The sequence below is a fragment of the Ctenopharyngodon idella genome, chromosome 12, assembly GCF_019924925.1.
Source record: "Ctenopharyngodon idella isolate HZGC_01 chromosome 12, HZGC01, whole genome shotgun sequence".
NCBI classification, from domain to species: Eukaryota; Metazoa; Chordata; class Actinopteri; order Cypriniformes; family Xenocyprididae; genus Ctenopharyngodon; species Ctenopharyngodon idella.
In genome coordinates, this window is record NC_067231.1 from 17,889,369 (window position 1) to 17,905,379 (window position 16,011).

The 16,011-nt window shown below is 36.6% G+C and overlaps 1 protein-coding gene across 2 annotated transcripts in view; it reads right to left on the minus strand.

Annotated features, from left to right (window-relative positions):
• The window catches only part of usp54b (ubiquitin specific peptidase 54b), a 133,515-nt gene that overhangs the window by 71,374 nt on the left and 46,130 nt on the right, over window positions 1-16,011 (minus strand). Inside the window, exon 1 of one of the 2 annotated variants that reach the window (XM_051914571.1) lies at window positions 14,610-14,858. The exons of the other annotated variant lie outside the window; for it this stretch is intronic. Within the exon in view, the coding sequence (XP_051770531.1) occupies window positions 14,610-14,756 (147 nt within the window). The 5' untranslated portion in view covers window positions 14,757-14,858. Of the gene's footprint in view, window positions 1-14,609; window positions 14,859-16,011 lie in introns of those variants that run through there. 2 annotated transcript variants of the gene reach the window in all.

The window sequence follows — 16,011 nt, forward strand, 5'->3', positions numbered from 1 at the left end:
CTCCTTCTAATGTTAATAAAGTGAAGAAAAAAAAAGTGCACTGTTATAAGATTGATGGTTGGTCTGGGGCAGTAGGAGTGCTTGGGAAACCTGTTTGAAAACTAGGGGTGCAACGGTTCAAATTGCTCACGTGTCACGGTTTTAAGGTCATGGTTTCGGTACGGTTCGGTATGTGCTATGTTCAGGGAAAATAGGACTACTGTCAAATTAAAATAAAGAAAATAAGAACAAATAAAACTACAAGCAACATCACAAATAAATACAATAGAGCAATATTCAAATCAAATAAACAGTGCTTTTCAGGTTTTTCAGGTATCTAACGGTACTTTTTTAGGTACAGAAAATGGATAAAGTAATCAAATATAATAACACTGCAAATTATCTTCACTGTATGAATTAAATAAAGATTAATCATTACTGAAGTTACAAAAGCTATTCAGTCAAGAGCAGTGAGTGATTTCTTTGTCATTTGTTGTTTGATTTAATATTAAAAACACAGGGAGCAGGAATAGTTTTTTTTCCCCTTTAAGACATGCACGATCCAGTACTGTTACACATGCGTTGTCTTTCTCGACTATTATATGTTCACTTACATAACCGACTATTTTTGCTAGGACACTGATCAAGACGGGCATGTTGACATAATTTTTGTATGAATTTGTCCGCTGAAGCCTAAGACTTGAAAGAGAACCATCATTATTTTTAAACTTTAATAGATTTAATTTTTTTGTTGTCATTGTTCTACTTTCCTTTCACAAAAGAACGTGTAATCCTCTGAGAACATAAATGTGGTAAATTACTTTTTGGAATCTGAGTCTCAGATATGCACCTCCCTCTATTTATATCTCTCTCTCCACTGATTGACAATATTTTGGATAATCCACGAACATAAAAAGCTTTTTATTTGTAAAAATATTTATCTTATTTGAATATTTTCTTTCTTTTTATTTGTAACTTGATGGACGCAAACCAAAATATAAGATCATAAAACAAATGAATTGTCTCTAATCAGTACAAATACACAAAAGTCGTATTTGCATAGCGATCAGTGTGCAGGATTGCTTAATGTACTATACATATGAGGGGTGTAAAAAGACATCCAAGGATGTGAAAATAGGTAGATGACATATAACCTGGCTGTAAAAAAAAAAAAAAAAGATAAAAGATTTTAGGTTCAAATGTACATATTTATAATGAAATGTGTTTTTTCTTTTAAGTTTTGGCTCACCATATTTACTCATATTTTAAAATCATTTTAAATTGTGCTGATTTTTAAGTACAAATATATATAAAGTCTGGGGAGGGCAATATTTTTTAATGTTTTTGAAAGTCTCTTATGTAGACCAAAGATGCAATTATTAGATAAAAAATACAATAAAAACTTTTTTTCCCCATTTTTTGCAATTGCATAATTCTATAATTATTATAATTGCATTTTCCTTATATTTTATTGAGAGGCTACATACAATATTTGTACTTAAAAATCAGCACAATTTAAAATGATTTTAAAATATGAGTAAATATGATGAGCCAAAACTTAAAAGAAAAAACACATTTCATTATAAATATGTACATTTGAACCTAAAATCTTTTATCTTTTTTTTTTTACAGCCAGGTTATATGTCATCTACCTATTTTCACATCCTTGGATGTCTTTTTACACCCCTCATATGTATAGTACATTAAGCAATCCTGCACACCGATCGCTATGCAAATATATCAACTTGGGTATAAAGGCAAAATCTCCACTCTTTCTTCCACTCATCGTATGTTTCATACCCTCATCCTCTCCCCTTTTTAACCAGCAGAAAGCAAGTGAGAGAGGAAGGTAAAGAGAGAGGGAAGCAGGAGAGGAAAGACAGCAGCACTGCAGAGACACAGCTTGCATCACAGAGCTCTCCTGCCAGGTTGGAGGCAGTGGCATGCTGAGCAAATGTCCTATTCCCACTACTACATAAATACACACCCACGTTCACACACAAAACACACACTGTCCACATGGTCCAGCCGGAGCTTGAGCGAGGCCCTGCAGTTTGTCCTGTTCTCCTGAGGCAGAGGCATGAAGAAGGATGTTCTGATGTGGAAGAACAGTGAGTGTGACAGACCTAAGGCAGGTGTTACGTGGGGTTCCCGCTCTTCTTAAACAAGGTCAGCTCTGTGTAAGCTAGGGATGTTTATGATCACCTACTGATCGATTCAATGACATATGTAATTTAATAAATTAAGCTCAACAACTTCAGCAAAAAATTTTTTACGTTAACTGAAAAACAGTGATAGTTTGCTAACACTACACAACCAACAAAAAGGACCCAAACTTCCTGTTTCAGATGGAAATATGTCAACACAAGACAGGAAATATGGCTTGTCAAGCCATTTATTGGGGTCTAACAACAGGTTAATCTGTCTGTCTGCCTGCATTATCCCATCTGACCATCATGTTGGTGCTCACTGGTGACCAGTGTAGCATCATGCAATGTATTTAAACTAAGCATAATACATTTTATTCTACTGTATTGCAATACATGTTGTTTAGCATGAGTTTAATTAGTATAATTTCCTGTTATAGCTGCAGTCCCTAAATTTTGCCTCTTTGTCACCGTCTCTGTTTGAAACCTGCAATTGCAGTTATTTGCGGACTTATCTTCTTTACATGGGTTATTCATTCACGCATTCATCCTCAGCATGGATGAATCCAATGTTTGCTGTCAGTCACTGCACCAGTGGATACTGTACTTCGGAATCACAGATTGTAGTCTTGCAAGTATGACCAAAATAAGAATTTTCACCGGAAAATGTAATCTGAACAAGTAACAAATCTGCCACTTCTGTTCTGACCAACTGAGAAAAAAAGCATTACAATAAATCGCACTGCCAATGGTGATTAAATCTAATGATCGCTTAGCTCGGATCACGTCAAACCGTGCAAACTATTATTATTGTTATACTTTGTTCTCAAATTTTTAACATTAACAACATCAGCATTACATGACTATGTGTGTGTATTTAGTGTGTATTAACGTTACCTGGAGATATCAATTTCAACTACAGGTGAATCTCCAGTTGTCACTGACGATTGTCATTTGGACCTTTCTGATTTACAATCCACCATCAAAATGATAAGTTTAATTATTGCAGCTGCTGTGAGAAAAGGCTATAAATGATCCACCACCTGTAGCATCCTCCACATGCCATATAGCCTGCTAGCTGGGACTCGTTCTTCATGTAAACAGACGTGACGTTATGACGCAAAGACGAATGGCTGCACGCTCGAATTTCCCATGGAAACCCACCAGTATCGCTCTTATTAGAAAACATTATTTACAAGCTTACAGTTGTGAATCAGGTTAAGGTAAGGAGATAGTTTTGAACACTGGCTGGTTACGTACTTGCTCAAAAATTGATTTTGGATCATTTTTAACCAAAAAAAAGTCATGAACTGCAGCTTTAATGTATTACTCTTAATAATAATGCATATAAAAAATAGATATGACTCTTCAGTGAAATATTTTGTTGATCATTAAATATTTTGGACATTGCTTTTCATATATTTTTAAAATAATAATAATATTTAAAAATATTTAATTAACTTTAAATAACTTGACTACTGATGTTTTCCTCATCCTAAATGTTTTACAGTACAGTAGAATAAAAATTGAGGAAAAAAAATCAATACTGACTAACTAAAAAGTTATTTAGAGTTAATTAAATATTTTTATATTATTTTGTTATTTTAAAAATATTAAATATATAAAAAAAGTAATGTCCAAAATATTTAATGATCCACAAAGTGATATTTTACTGAAGAGTCATATCTACTTTTTTTATATACATTATTATTAAGAGTAATACATTAACAACAGTTTTTTTTTTTTTACTGCTAGAGGGTCAAAAAATACATATTGTACCTTAAAAAAATATATATGCTGATATGCTGCTCCATGTGCATGTGTGTCTTGTTTTACATTAAACAGGTGTGAACACTCATTCTTAGTGGGCGGCTCTGCTGAGATCACTGAAGGAGTTATTCATGGATGGAGTCATGTGACCTGAGTAGCACGGGGTACAATTGTGAGTCACGGGCTGCCATGACGACAGTGCTGGTCGATGCCCCGAACGATACTGTCATACACTAGCTGGCACTGTGCAACCATTGCACCAGAGGGTTTATGCATTTATATAATGCACTGCAGAGCACAGCACAACACAGCCAACAATTACGAAGAGAAGGACAAAAAGAGAGAGACTGAACTAATGAGAGAGAGTAGAGGGCCTTTCTGATTATCCAAATAAGCTCAGCCCAATACGGCACCTAATAACATACACAAGACCAACAGCTCTGAAAAGGCCGTGTCCTCTGGAGCTGGGAGGATAGGGCCGTCTCATTGACCCAGCAACAATCAGATGCTCGGGAACCAATTGAGAGCCGCTATCAATCAGACCAGGTCAGGATGAACTATGGGAAGTAATCGCCTCCTGGCTAGTATGTTAGTAAACACGTTACGTAACACTCTGTTACACTGTGCGGCAACCGCAAAGCCCCGCCTCCATACCTCGCAGTTCTGCTGGCCACCAATCCCCCTAAACACACACATGCATCTCCCTAAATCCCCTTTTAATTCCATTAAATGGCAGAGTTCCATTGCCACACTGCCAGGATCCACAGCCGTGGAGATACCTTGGCAACCACACAGAGGGCACTGGGATTCTACAAAGAGAGAGCGGGAGAGAAATGGATGAGCTTGAAGCCTCTCCTGATCCCTGATTTTCACCTCTCTTGGGCCTCCATATAAACATCCCTAGGGTTGTATTTTTTCTTATTTCACAGAGCAAACAGGAGTTTTTTTTCCCAAACCAGCAAAAATCCCGCCCGCAGCCAATTTCATTGGTTAAGGTTAGGATGTGGGGTAGGGTTAGGGGTTAGTATTTGTTGAAGCATTGTGTAGGCAATCAGCACTGTGATTGACATGACCAATGAAATCTTTAGAATCGGCTGCAGGGTGGAGTTTGCGCTGAACTGGCTTGAACTGAAAATAAACAGAATGGTGGAGAAAACATTTAAAGTTGTATCCGTTAATATTATTTAATGGGCCTGAGCTCACAATGAACAATGAACAGTTAACTAACGATAAAAAAGATTAATAAATACTGTAACAAATGTATTGTTCATTGTTAGTTAATGTCTTAACTAATGTCAACTAATGGGACCTTATTGTAAAAATCAATAAGCTAATAGTCTTATGATCCTATTTGATAATATTCATATCTAATTTAGCTCAACTGAAGAAATATTTCAATACTGTTTTGGAGAAAAATTCTCAGACACCACTGCTTTGTCCCCAATATCCTTACCTTGATCAATATTTTGACTGATTATGATTTTTTTTTTTAAAGTACAACTGCTGTCCACAAGGAAATTTAAATATACTGTATATATTCCAGAAAAAGTATTGCCTGGACCTCTGCTGGGAAGGTAAATATAAACAAATAAGGCAGATAAAAACACAAGATTGATGGAAATTTTACAACCCAGAGAGTCAAAGTGACGGATAATGATTATTTGTAGTGGAACATACTTTGTAGTGTCGGAAAAAAGAAAAAAAAAAAAAAAACACGAAGCACTCCTTTCACACTACTTGTTAAAGGGACTAAAATCAAGACTCAACACGGACCGGAAATGAGCACCGAAGTCCAAACATAAAACATTACTGAAACGTGAGATTGTTCGCTAACGACTACACTTTTTTTCAGATGGCCATAAAAAAATTTTCAAGACCTAACAAGACCTGACTTCCTAAATTTAAATAAATCATTCCTTTACAATGAGACCAATAGAGTTTTCCAGGAGGTTACACGATGGTGACAGCAAGCACACACATCCCATCCTCAGGAGAGAAGTGTCCCTCTACCACCAGCAGAACAGCACAGGCCGTAAGGCAGGCGAGGGAAAGGGGGTGACTGACATGGAATGTGGTCTTATAATCTGGGTCACTGAACCTCTGCAGATGTGTGACAGGTGTGAGAGGAGAAGAGACAGGTTGCAGTCTCCTCTATAGGGTTATGGGGAGGTAAGACTGTCAGGGCGGCTTCCTAAAACTAGATCTCCAGTCAAGCAGACGGCACTGAGGGAAAAGACTCGGGCAAATGATGGTCAGTTGAATGAAGAAAATCATGGGAATGTTCCAGCCAAGAGCCTGGGAGGGGTTTGAGTGTTTGTGCGCACTTCCAAAAACAGTGAACAAGGCAGCCCACACTGTAAACCCTAATAAGAACTTGAACTTAAAGTCAACAATCTCAGAGATTAAGTCAGTAAAATGTAAAATTTTGTTAAGCAACATAAAAAAAAGTCTTACACCGTGTCTACACCGGACGCGACTGTTGTCACTCGTGTCGCAACAGCTGAAAGCTGTCTACACTGGACACGACAAAGCGCCCGTTGCAAAGCATTTGTCCTTCATGTCAGTACATCATAAATAGAACGAGTCATCAGTTTACCATCGGAGACAACATCACTGATTATAATGGGTTCTATTGTCTTTTGTCACATCGCATCGCACCGCTCACGACCGGTGTAGACACGGTGTTAAGGTTTTGTAGCCAATCCTTGACAGGCTCTACTCTTTGCAAAACTGCAACATAACATTAAACACTAACACATCTCTCCCTATATTAATCTTGTGCAAAAACACAAAATAACACTTAATTTCAACGTTAACTCTGCTTATTCAGTCTGACGCAAAGCATGCTGGGAACTAGAAATCTGTTGCAAGCTTAATAAATTCAGTTAATGAAGTTACTAACTTTTTTCTATTAAGTACAATGAACTTTCAGTGATATTTGAGTGGCATGAATTCATGTTATTTAGTTAATTTCACAGTTAAAAACTTAAACCTCTATATAGCCATAAAGCTTAAGGACTTTATCCCTTGAAGATGCTGAAGATGCTCCTGCCTACATCTGCATCCACACAGCTGTGTGACAAGAACAGCCGGGCTATAATGGCCCACTGGGACTCTTCCATGCAGCTTCTAGTTCCAACCCAGTCCATTAATCCCTACAGTAAACAAGCCAGTTCCTGCAGATGTTTGCGTTGCCTCCAGATCTTTGTACGCAGCCACTCTGTGAACAAGAAATCACGGCCCACCTGGCTTGTCAAGTTAAAAAAACACTTCAGCTTCATTCTAGATACCTAGACAGATATTGAACACTAAATATAGGTAGACCTTTAACAAACACACTCCAGACATAGAGTATGCCATTGCAGGTTAACTATTTAAGGTTTATTTATGTTGTTGCATTTTTTTTTCAACAGCTGTCTACACACTTGCCGCAACATTTTGTATTGTGAGACAGGAGATGACGTAGCTGCCATGTCATCACACGGATACACACGAGACTAGAATTACGGTGATGTTTTGGTCTCTTCCAGCATAGAGTGAAAGTGCTGCAACATCACAGGCACACAAAGATAATGGCTATTTCAGTTTAATAGGTGTTACTAATCTAATTTCAAGCATTAAACAACTATTCAAAACAACAGAGGTCCATATTACACTCCATTTTTTAAAGTATGACGCACGCATATACTGTACTTCATGCACTAGGCAATTTTTTATATGAATCATTACACTGTTTATCATGCTGCTGCACACTGTATCACACAGTATACTGTACACTGCAAAGTAAGCAGTATGGTAATATTGCACACCAAACATAGTTAATTTTGGGGTTACCCAAGGTAATGCTTTTAGATCCATGTGCACAGAAGTGAACAGGCATATCCAGTCATTGTTAACTGATATATATATATTTTTTTTTGTTTTTAGTCTTACATAAAGTGCATAAATTACCATAAATGAATATGGAAACATATTTATCCTTGAGCCAGCATTCCCCAAACAGTTTCCACAAATGTAATGGTTGTCTCTCTTAGTTAAAGCTGATCAGGACTCGATGTTTTGTTGTTAATTATTTATCTTATCATACTAATTAACTACTACTATATGAACACGACAAGAAAAAAAAAAAAAAAACTGAATAAAAAGGAGGAAAATTTAAAAGGAAGGAAGGATGTAAGAAACTAAAGAAATTAAAATAAAAAGGTAATGAAAGACAAGACAATAGGAAGGAAGGAAAAAAGGACAGAAAATGGAATAAAGGAAGGATGGAAATTAAATGAAAAGGAGGGGAAAACAGGAAGGATGGAAGTAAGGAAGGAAAAAGAGGTGAGGGAAAAAGAACGGGCAAAAGGAAGAATGGAAGGAAGAGAATAAAAATGAAAGGGAAAATGAAAGTGAAAGAATAAGGAAGGAAGGAAGGAAGGAAGGAAGGAAGGAAGGAAGGAAGGAAATGAAAATAAAAAGGAATGAAAGAATTAAAGACAAGAAAATAGGAAGTAAGGAAGGAAAAAAAGGACAGAAAATGGAATAAAGGATGGATGAAAATTAAATGAAAAGGAGGGGAAAACAGGAAGGAAGGAAGGAAGGAAAAATAGAGGAAGGAAAAAGAATGGGCAAAAGGAAGAATGGAAGGAAGAGAATGAAAATGAAAGGGAAAATGAAAGTGAAGGAAGGAAGGAATTAAAAAAATTAAAATAAAAAGGAATGAAAGAATGAAAGACAAGAAAATAGGAAAATAGGATTTAAGGAAGGAAAAAGGACAGAAAATGGAATAAAGGAAGGATGGAAATTAAATGAAAAGGAGGGTAAAACAGGAAGAATGGAAGTAAGAGAATGAAAATGAAAGGGAAAATGAAAGTGAAGGAAGGAAGGAATTAAAAAAATTAAAATAAAAAGGAATGAAAGAATGAAAGACAAGAAAATAGGAAAATAGGATTTAAGGAAGGAAAAAGGACAGAAAATGGAATAAAGGAAGGATGGAAATTAAATGAAAAGGAGGGTAAAACAGGAAGAATGGAAGTAAGGAAGGAAAAAGAGGTGAAAGAAAAAGAACGGGCAAAAGGAAGAATGGAAGGAAGAGAATGAAAATGAAAGGGAAAATAAAAGTGAAAGAGGAAGGAAGGAAGGAAGGGACGGATGGATGGATGGATGGATGGATGGATGGATGGAAGAAAGAAAGAAAGAAAGAAAGAAAGAAAGAAAGAAAGAAAGAAAGAAAGAGCCACACTGTTCTGCAGTTTCAGTAATAAAAGAGATATTTTGATTATGCAAATAACTCATTGTGAGGAGTAAAAGAAACAATGGCATGCCTCATTAGTTCCTTTCTGTTTTTCTTCACCATTTATTTTTTATCTCAAGGTATTTTTATCAGTAATGATTGCATTCACAGCTGGTATGAGGGAAGACAGCTGAAAAATGGCTTTTTAAGTGCAGCAATCACCATAAAATCTGGATTTGATCAAGTTGGCTGGCAGAGGAAATAAATTAATGAAGGAGGGGAAGCCACGTGACCTGGGCCAGAGGGGAGACAAAGGTGGCATGGCATGGACCGGGATAATTACCGGCAACAGTTCTGGCCCAGCTATAGTCAAGGACACGGGCTGTTTATTCAAATGAGCTCTGATAAGGCTTAATGTGGACAGCGGCTTATTGCTCTCGTCCTAATGAGAAAAATCACAACACTCTCAGAACAGGTGCTCCGGCAGACAAGCAACACAGACAGCGCAATGTAAAACAGCACTAATGTCAGCTGAATAAGGAAAAAAGAGATAAAAACAAAGAAAAAAGAGCCATGGTATGCTAACAGGGCAGGTGACACTGGAGGCTGTTTATAGGCTAAACATATGCTTCATTATGATTTCCCATCTATCCATTTAATACTCAAACAATCATGAATATAGAGAGAATTATTTCTCTGTTGTTAGCGACACTGAAGGGTGATTCTACCAAACAGGTGCCATGTTTCTCATTTATATAAGTAATAAAATGATTTCAACAATGAATAGCTGATGCCAAAAACAGTCAAAAATCCAGTAACATTATAACTGTTGTCTTAACCCATGTGTTTACAATATCTTTCTGATTTTCCAGTCTTCAGCATTACATGATCCTTAAGAAATCATTCTAATATGTTGATTTGACCTTTGAACGATAGTTTACAGTATATAGTAAAACTGTCAAGCTTGTTACTGTCAACCCTGTTACATTTATGAATGGATAATTATATTCAAACATGTATTAAAATGTATTAATTTAGCTTGAGATGGCAGAATGCAATTTACTAACACTTAATTGCATTATCTATCTGACAGACTGTATAAAATCTTACAGAAAAGTACTTTTAGAAAGAAAGGAACCCATTTCACAGAATGACCCTGCAGTAGTTTAGGTACTTTTGCACACATTTTAAAATGAGATATGATTAGACACTTCATGAATAGAAAAAAATTGAGATATGATTAGACACTTCATAATAAGTACATGATTAAAATTTGTATTAATTATTTCAGCAAGGTTATCTCAGGATACAGTAAAGTAAGCCCCGGGCTCTCAACTGAAGCTCTTCCAGATTTCAGAGCAAAAAAAAAAAAAAAAAATTGCTAAATTAAGAGCCTTTCGTGTTACTTGAGTCGCAGTGGGATGAGAATGTGCATGAAGGGGGGAAATTTAGAACTCAACTTCCAGGCTTAAATTAAACACCTAATCTCTGGAGGAGTCTGCAAGACCCTTTCCAAACCGATATTAGGTAGAGCCTCTGAGGTCTCAGAGCGACCTGCCTTCCAGGACGGTAGACTTAAAGGAATAGTTCACCCAAAAATGAACTCTCCCTCATATCGTTCCAAACCTCTGCGGAACACAAAAGATATTTTGAAAAATGTCTACACAATGAAAACCAATGGAGTCCAAATTTGTTTTTGACCCCAATCTTGTTGAGTTCCACTTAAAAAAGAAAGTCATACAGGTTTGGAAGAGCGTGAGGGTGAGTAAATGATAACAGAATTGTCCATTTTTGGCCAAGCTCTCTCTTTTAATTCTCAAGGAAACAGTGAGAAAAGTGCAAATTGCTTCCCTGAAAGATGCCACTGTCACAGAACTCATTTAGCCGAGCCTCTTTCCTGCATTGTGTTCTGACCACAGGATTAGTATAATAGCCCATTTTTATTTTTCATTACCTATTAATAAGTCTCTATTGCGATATTTTTTTCTCTATTGCCCGGGCCTTTTGCTCCCACACACCTGGCTGGCCTGATCCAGCTGAAAATGAGCACATCCATCGCTGAGCTCATTTTGGAAAAGCTCAAACAGATCTGTAGCGCTGGCCTTGGCTTTTGAATTGAAGCGCCCTAGAGGGTCCATGTTAACCCATTTACAACAGCGCACTCAGGACGCATGATGCATAAGATCCTTTGGAGAATCGTCTGCGGTGCTACAGTCTCTCACACATGATGAGCTAATCTAGAGGGGCCTTGCTAATAGAATTCCTGTCTAACGTCTGATAAGAAGTTAGTTTGACTTCACTGGATCCGTGATTTGATTTAGCTCTTTTAAGTAAGTTGCGACTGAACAAAAAGGAAACATGAAAAAACCCTAGAGCATAATTCTGCTCCCTCATCCCTGTCCAGCGCTGTTACAGCGACTATAAAGTGATTATTAAGGATTCCTCTAAAGTGGGGAGAATAAAATTTTTATGATTTGATAACTTTTTCTTCACCCTTTCTCTTTTTTCTCTATGAATCGTACCTCTCTCTTTTGGGCATGAGAGGGATGATTCTGGAATGCTCTGTTTTTGTTCTTTAAATCAATCAATGAAACTATGAATCTATCTATCTATGAATCAGTCTATGTATGTATGTATGTATGTATCTATCTATCTATCTATATATATATCAGTCTATGGCTGTTGAATGCTTAAGCTACAGTACAGACAGTACGATAAATGTCACAGAAAATATCACATTATTACACAGTGTGTATACTATGTATATTGTATACTATGTATATTACAGAATTTGATTCGATATTGATTCATTTGTAAATATTTCAGATAGGCCTACATGTTAATTGTTCTTAAGGGAAAAAAAACTCTCCAAACTAATACTGTAAACTATACAGGGAACCCTCTCATTTGGCACATTACTATAATATTAAAGGATAAAATATCATCAGAGCAAAAACTATTATATTCAACTGCTGTTTATTTTCAGATATAATAATCACACTCAAATAAAACTGAGTTGTATACAAACATTTCAATTGCACATAAGGTAGTTTTCATAACTTGCCTTCATGACAGATTTATATAATTAACAATAAATAAGCTCATCTGTAGTGTTTTTTCTAGCTAACTAATGAACTGTGAACACTGGATAACTTTCCTGAGGTAAATGCAACTTTAAGTGACATTTTGGGCCCTATTTTAACGATCTAAGCGCATGGCCTAAAGTGCACGGCGCAAATGCACTTAGGGCGTATGATAGGGCCCTAAGTGTTCAGAAGCTGTTTGTCTTTCTGCGATTAAAACACTGATTGAATGATTACAAAAGAGATATACATTTTAGTTAATTGTACTGTTTCTTTCAATACCTTCTGATGTTCATAGTCAATGACGGGTGATTTATTGGGTCAACATAACCTGCTTTTTTTTTTTTAAATATTTATTATTTATTGAGTTACAGATTAATAAATGCTGTTCATGTCCGAATCCACTTTTGCTAGTTTAAGGACGGGAAAAAAGTTCGGCGTGCCCGGCGCATGGTCTAAAAGGGTTGTCCCTATTCTCTTAATGAGTAATGGGTATGTTTTGGGCGTAACGTGCAATAAACCAGTCAAAGTCTCATCTCCCATTCCCTTTAAAAGCCAGTTATGCTCGCGCCAGGGCAGATTCGCTATTTACATGGCGGAATTTGCAAGCGGAAAAAATGAACACTTCTCTAGTGAGGAAACGGATCTGCTTGTGCACAAGCTTAAAGCGCGCAAGCAGACCATCTACGTGACAAGCCGGATTCCACCAAAGCATTTTTATCTTTATGCACACAATAATAATCTTTTACATTGTAATCGCAAATGCATTTGCTATTTAAACAATGTGGTGCTGGACATGAAAATGACTGCATCAGGCTGAAACTAGCAAAAAACACATGCGTCGCGCCTGGCGCCGCATAGCGCCAGGTGTATGATAGGGCCCTAAGTGTTCAGAAGCTGTTTGTCTTTCTGAGATTGAAACACTGATTGAATGATTACAAAAGAGATATACATTTTAGTTAATTGTACTGTTTCTTTCAATACCTTCTGATGTTCATAGTCAATGACGGGTGATTTATTGGGTCAATATAACCTGCTTTTTTTTTTTTTTTTTTTTAATATTTATTATTTATTGATTTACAGATTAATAAATGCTGTTCATTGAACTTACTATTCATCAAAGAAAATGTATGAAGCAGCAAAAACTGTGAGCACCAATAATAGATAATAACTGAGCAACAAATCAGCATATTAGAATGATTTCTGAAGGATCATGTGACACTGAAGACTGGAATAATGATACTGAAAATTCAGCTTTGCCATCACAGGAATAGATAAAATTTTAAAAAATATTCAAAGAGAAAAATTGCAATAACATTTTATAATATTATATATTATTTATTATGAAATATACAATTATTTGAAACTTTTTGACCTATATATAGATAAAAATATATATAAAGTTTTTGATATATATAGAACCAAAAAGGTGTACTGATTAGTCTATTATGAAAATATGGGATCTAGTTTGTAGTTTTGATCATCCCTTTTGAAAGCAGTCAAATGGCTTTTAGAGAAACATCCAAGGCTATGTTGGGTAGGTAACAGAGAGGGATGTTTAATTTATGAGTAGACAGACTGTTTGGCCAGACATATTGGTGTAAGTGAGGACAGCCTACAAGGAAGACCCAGATAAAGCTCTGCTAAACTGGGACCAGCAGAGACCAACAGTGACATCAGATACAGCAGCGTGAAAAGGATAAAATGGGAGAGAGAGAAACAGAGAGAAATCCAGAACACTCTGAATGAACTCTACAGCCACCCCAGCATACTAAATACTGCTTCAGCAGTGCAATAACTTCTCTTCTCTGTCCTGTTCACACAAGGTCCAAAAGAAACTTTTTGCTAACTTCTTTTGATAACTGTTGCATATTTGTGACAAACAGAAGATGTCATTATGTCACATACAAAATGTCCCAGTCACTTGGTAAAACTGCATGTTGTTACAAAAGTTTAAAACAGGTGTCAATATCTATCCAAGAGAAATATTTTTGATAATAATTTGATTTTGACAAATCGTCCCCTTTTTATAAGAATTATAAGGTTCTATCTGACATTTTTGTCAAAATTGAGTTATTCATATACTGTATTCTTATTCTGTGACAACTTATATATATTATGTGATGGTTTATTTTAATGTTGTTTAATGTATAGAAATTTCAGTTTTTTTTCTACATGATTTTTAATATTTTATTTGTTTCCAACTTTTTAAGGCCTGGAAATTCCCTGATATCTCCAGGTTTTCCGCTTGTATTACTTTGCAGTTTATAATAAAACTACAAGCCAACAGTTTCTTCAAAGCCAATTTTTACTTGCATTTATCACTTGGCATGTTCAATTTGGTTACTGTGTGCACTGCATCTCTAAAGTAAAACATTAATGCAATACTCATAAGGCAAATTTCAGTCCTACCTGCAATGCACTGTTTAGGAAGCAGCTGTTCTGACCCGGCTCATTGCTCAGGCCTTTGCTGGGAGCGATGGAGGTCATGGTGCGTGGGGTAAACATCCCCTGCAGCCCACTGCTGCCTGACGCAAAGTAGTTCCGCTTCCACGACATGGGTCCAGCTCCGCTTCGCTCCCCCCTCCAATCACCACAAGAGCCACATCCTTCCCCAGCTAATCACGCTGGAGGAGGAGGGCATCCTGAATACAGTGCAGATGAGTGTGTGTGTGTGTGTGTGTGTGTGAGAGAGAATATGAGAGAGTGAGAAAAGAGTGTCTTTGCTGGGCTGTTCTCTATGTTACTCCCATGAGAGAGGAATATGTGGGTCAGAGATGGGTGTTTAGTCAGTGAGCACAAAAAAAATTATAATGAAAGAATCTGCTAACAGGTGTGAATATAATAGTGATGTTTTCTCTCAAGGGGGCAGGTGAATCTCACTAATGTCTGTCTGTCTAAACGCCTTCCCGCACCTGAGATGGTAAAGTGGGGTCAAACGCAAATACTGGCCTGGTTAAAACCAGCTGTGTGACTTTTGCAGTGTTTGTTAGAGTAAGTGCTTGTGTCTATGTCTGTGGTCCGAGACACTGTCCTCACGACGCTGTGTCCACTTTCTGTCCGCTGACTGATCTTCACCTCTGAGCCTCCACAATGTGTTCTCTCTTAGCCCAGCTGGTCTGAAAAAAAGAAATAATAATTTACACTCAAACACTTTCCTTTCATTTTCCAAATAAGAAAAAAAATCTCCTTCTAATGTTAATAAAGTGAAGAAAAAAAAAAGTGCACTGTTATAAGATTGATGGTTGGTCTGGGGCAGTAGGAGTGCTTGGGAAACCTGTTTGAAAACTAGGGGTGCAACGGTTCAAATTGCTCACGTGTCACGGTTTTAAGGTCATGGTTTCGGTACGGTTCGGTATGTGCTATGTTCAGGGAAAATAGGACTACTGTCAAATTAAAATAAAGAAAATAAGAACAAATAGAACTACAAGCAACATCACAAATAAATACAATAGAGCAATATTCAAATCAAATAAACAGTGCTTTTCAGGTTTTTCAGGTATCTAACGGTACTTTTTTAGGTACAGAAAATGGATAAAGTAATCAAATATAATAACACGGCAAATTATCTTCACTGTATGAATTAAATAAAGATTAATCATTACTGAAGTTACAAAAGCTATTCAGTCAAGAGCAGTGAGTGATTTCTTTGTCATTTGTTGTTTGATTTAATATTAAAAACACAGGGAGCAGGAATAGTTTTTTTTCCCCTTTAAGACATGCACGATCCAGTACTGTTACACATGCGTTGTCTTTCTCGACTATTATATGTTCACTTACATAACCGACTATTTTTGCTAGGACACTGATCAAG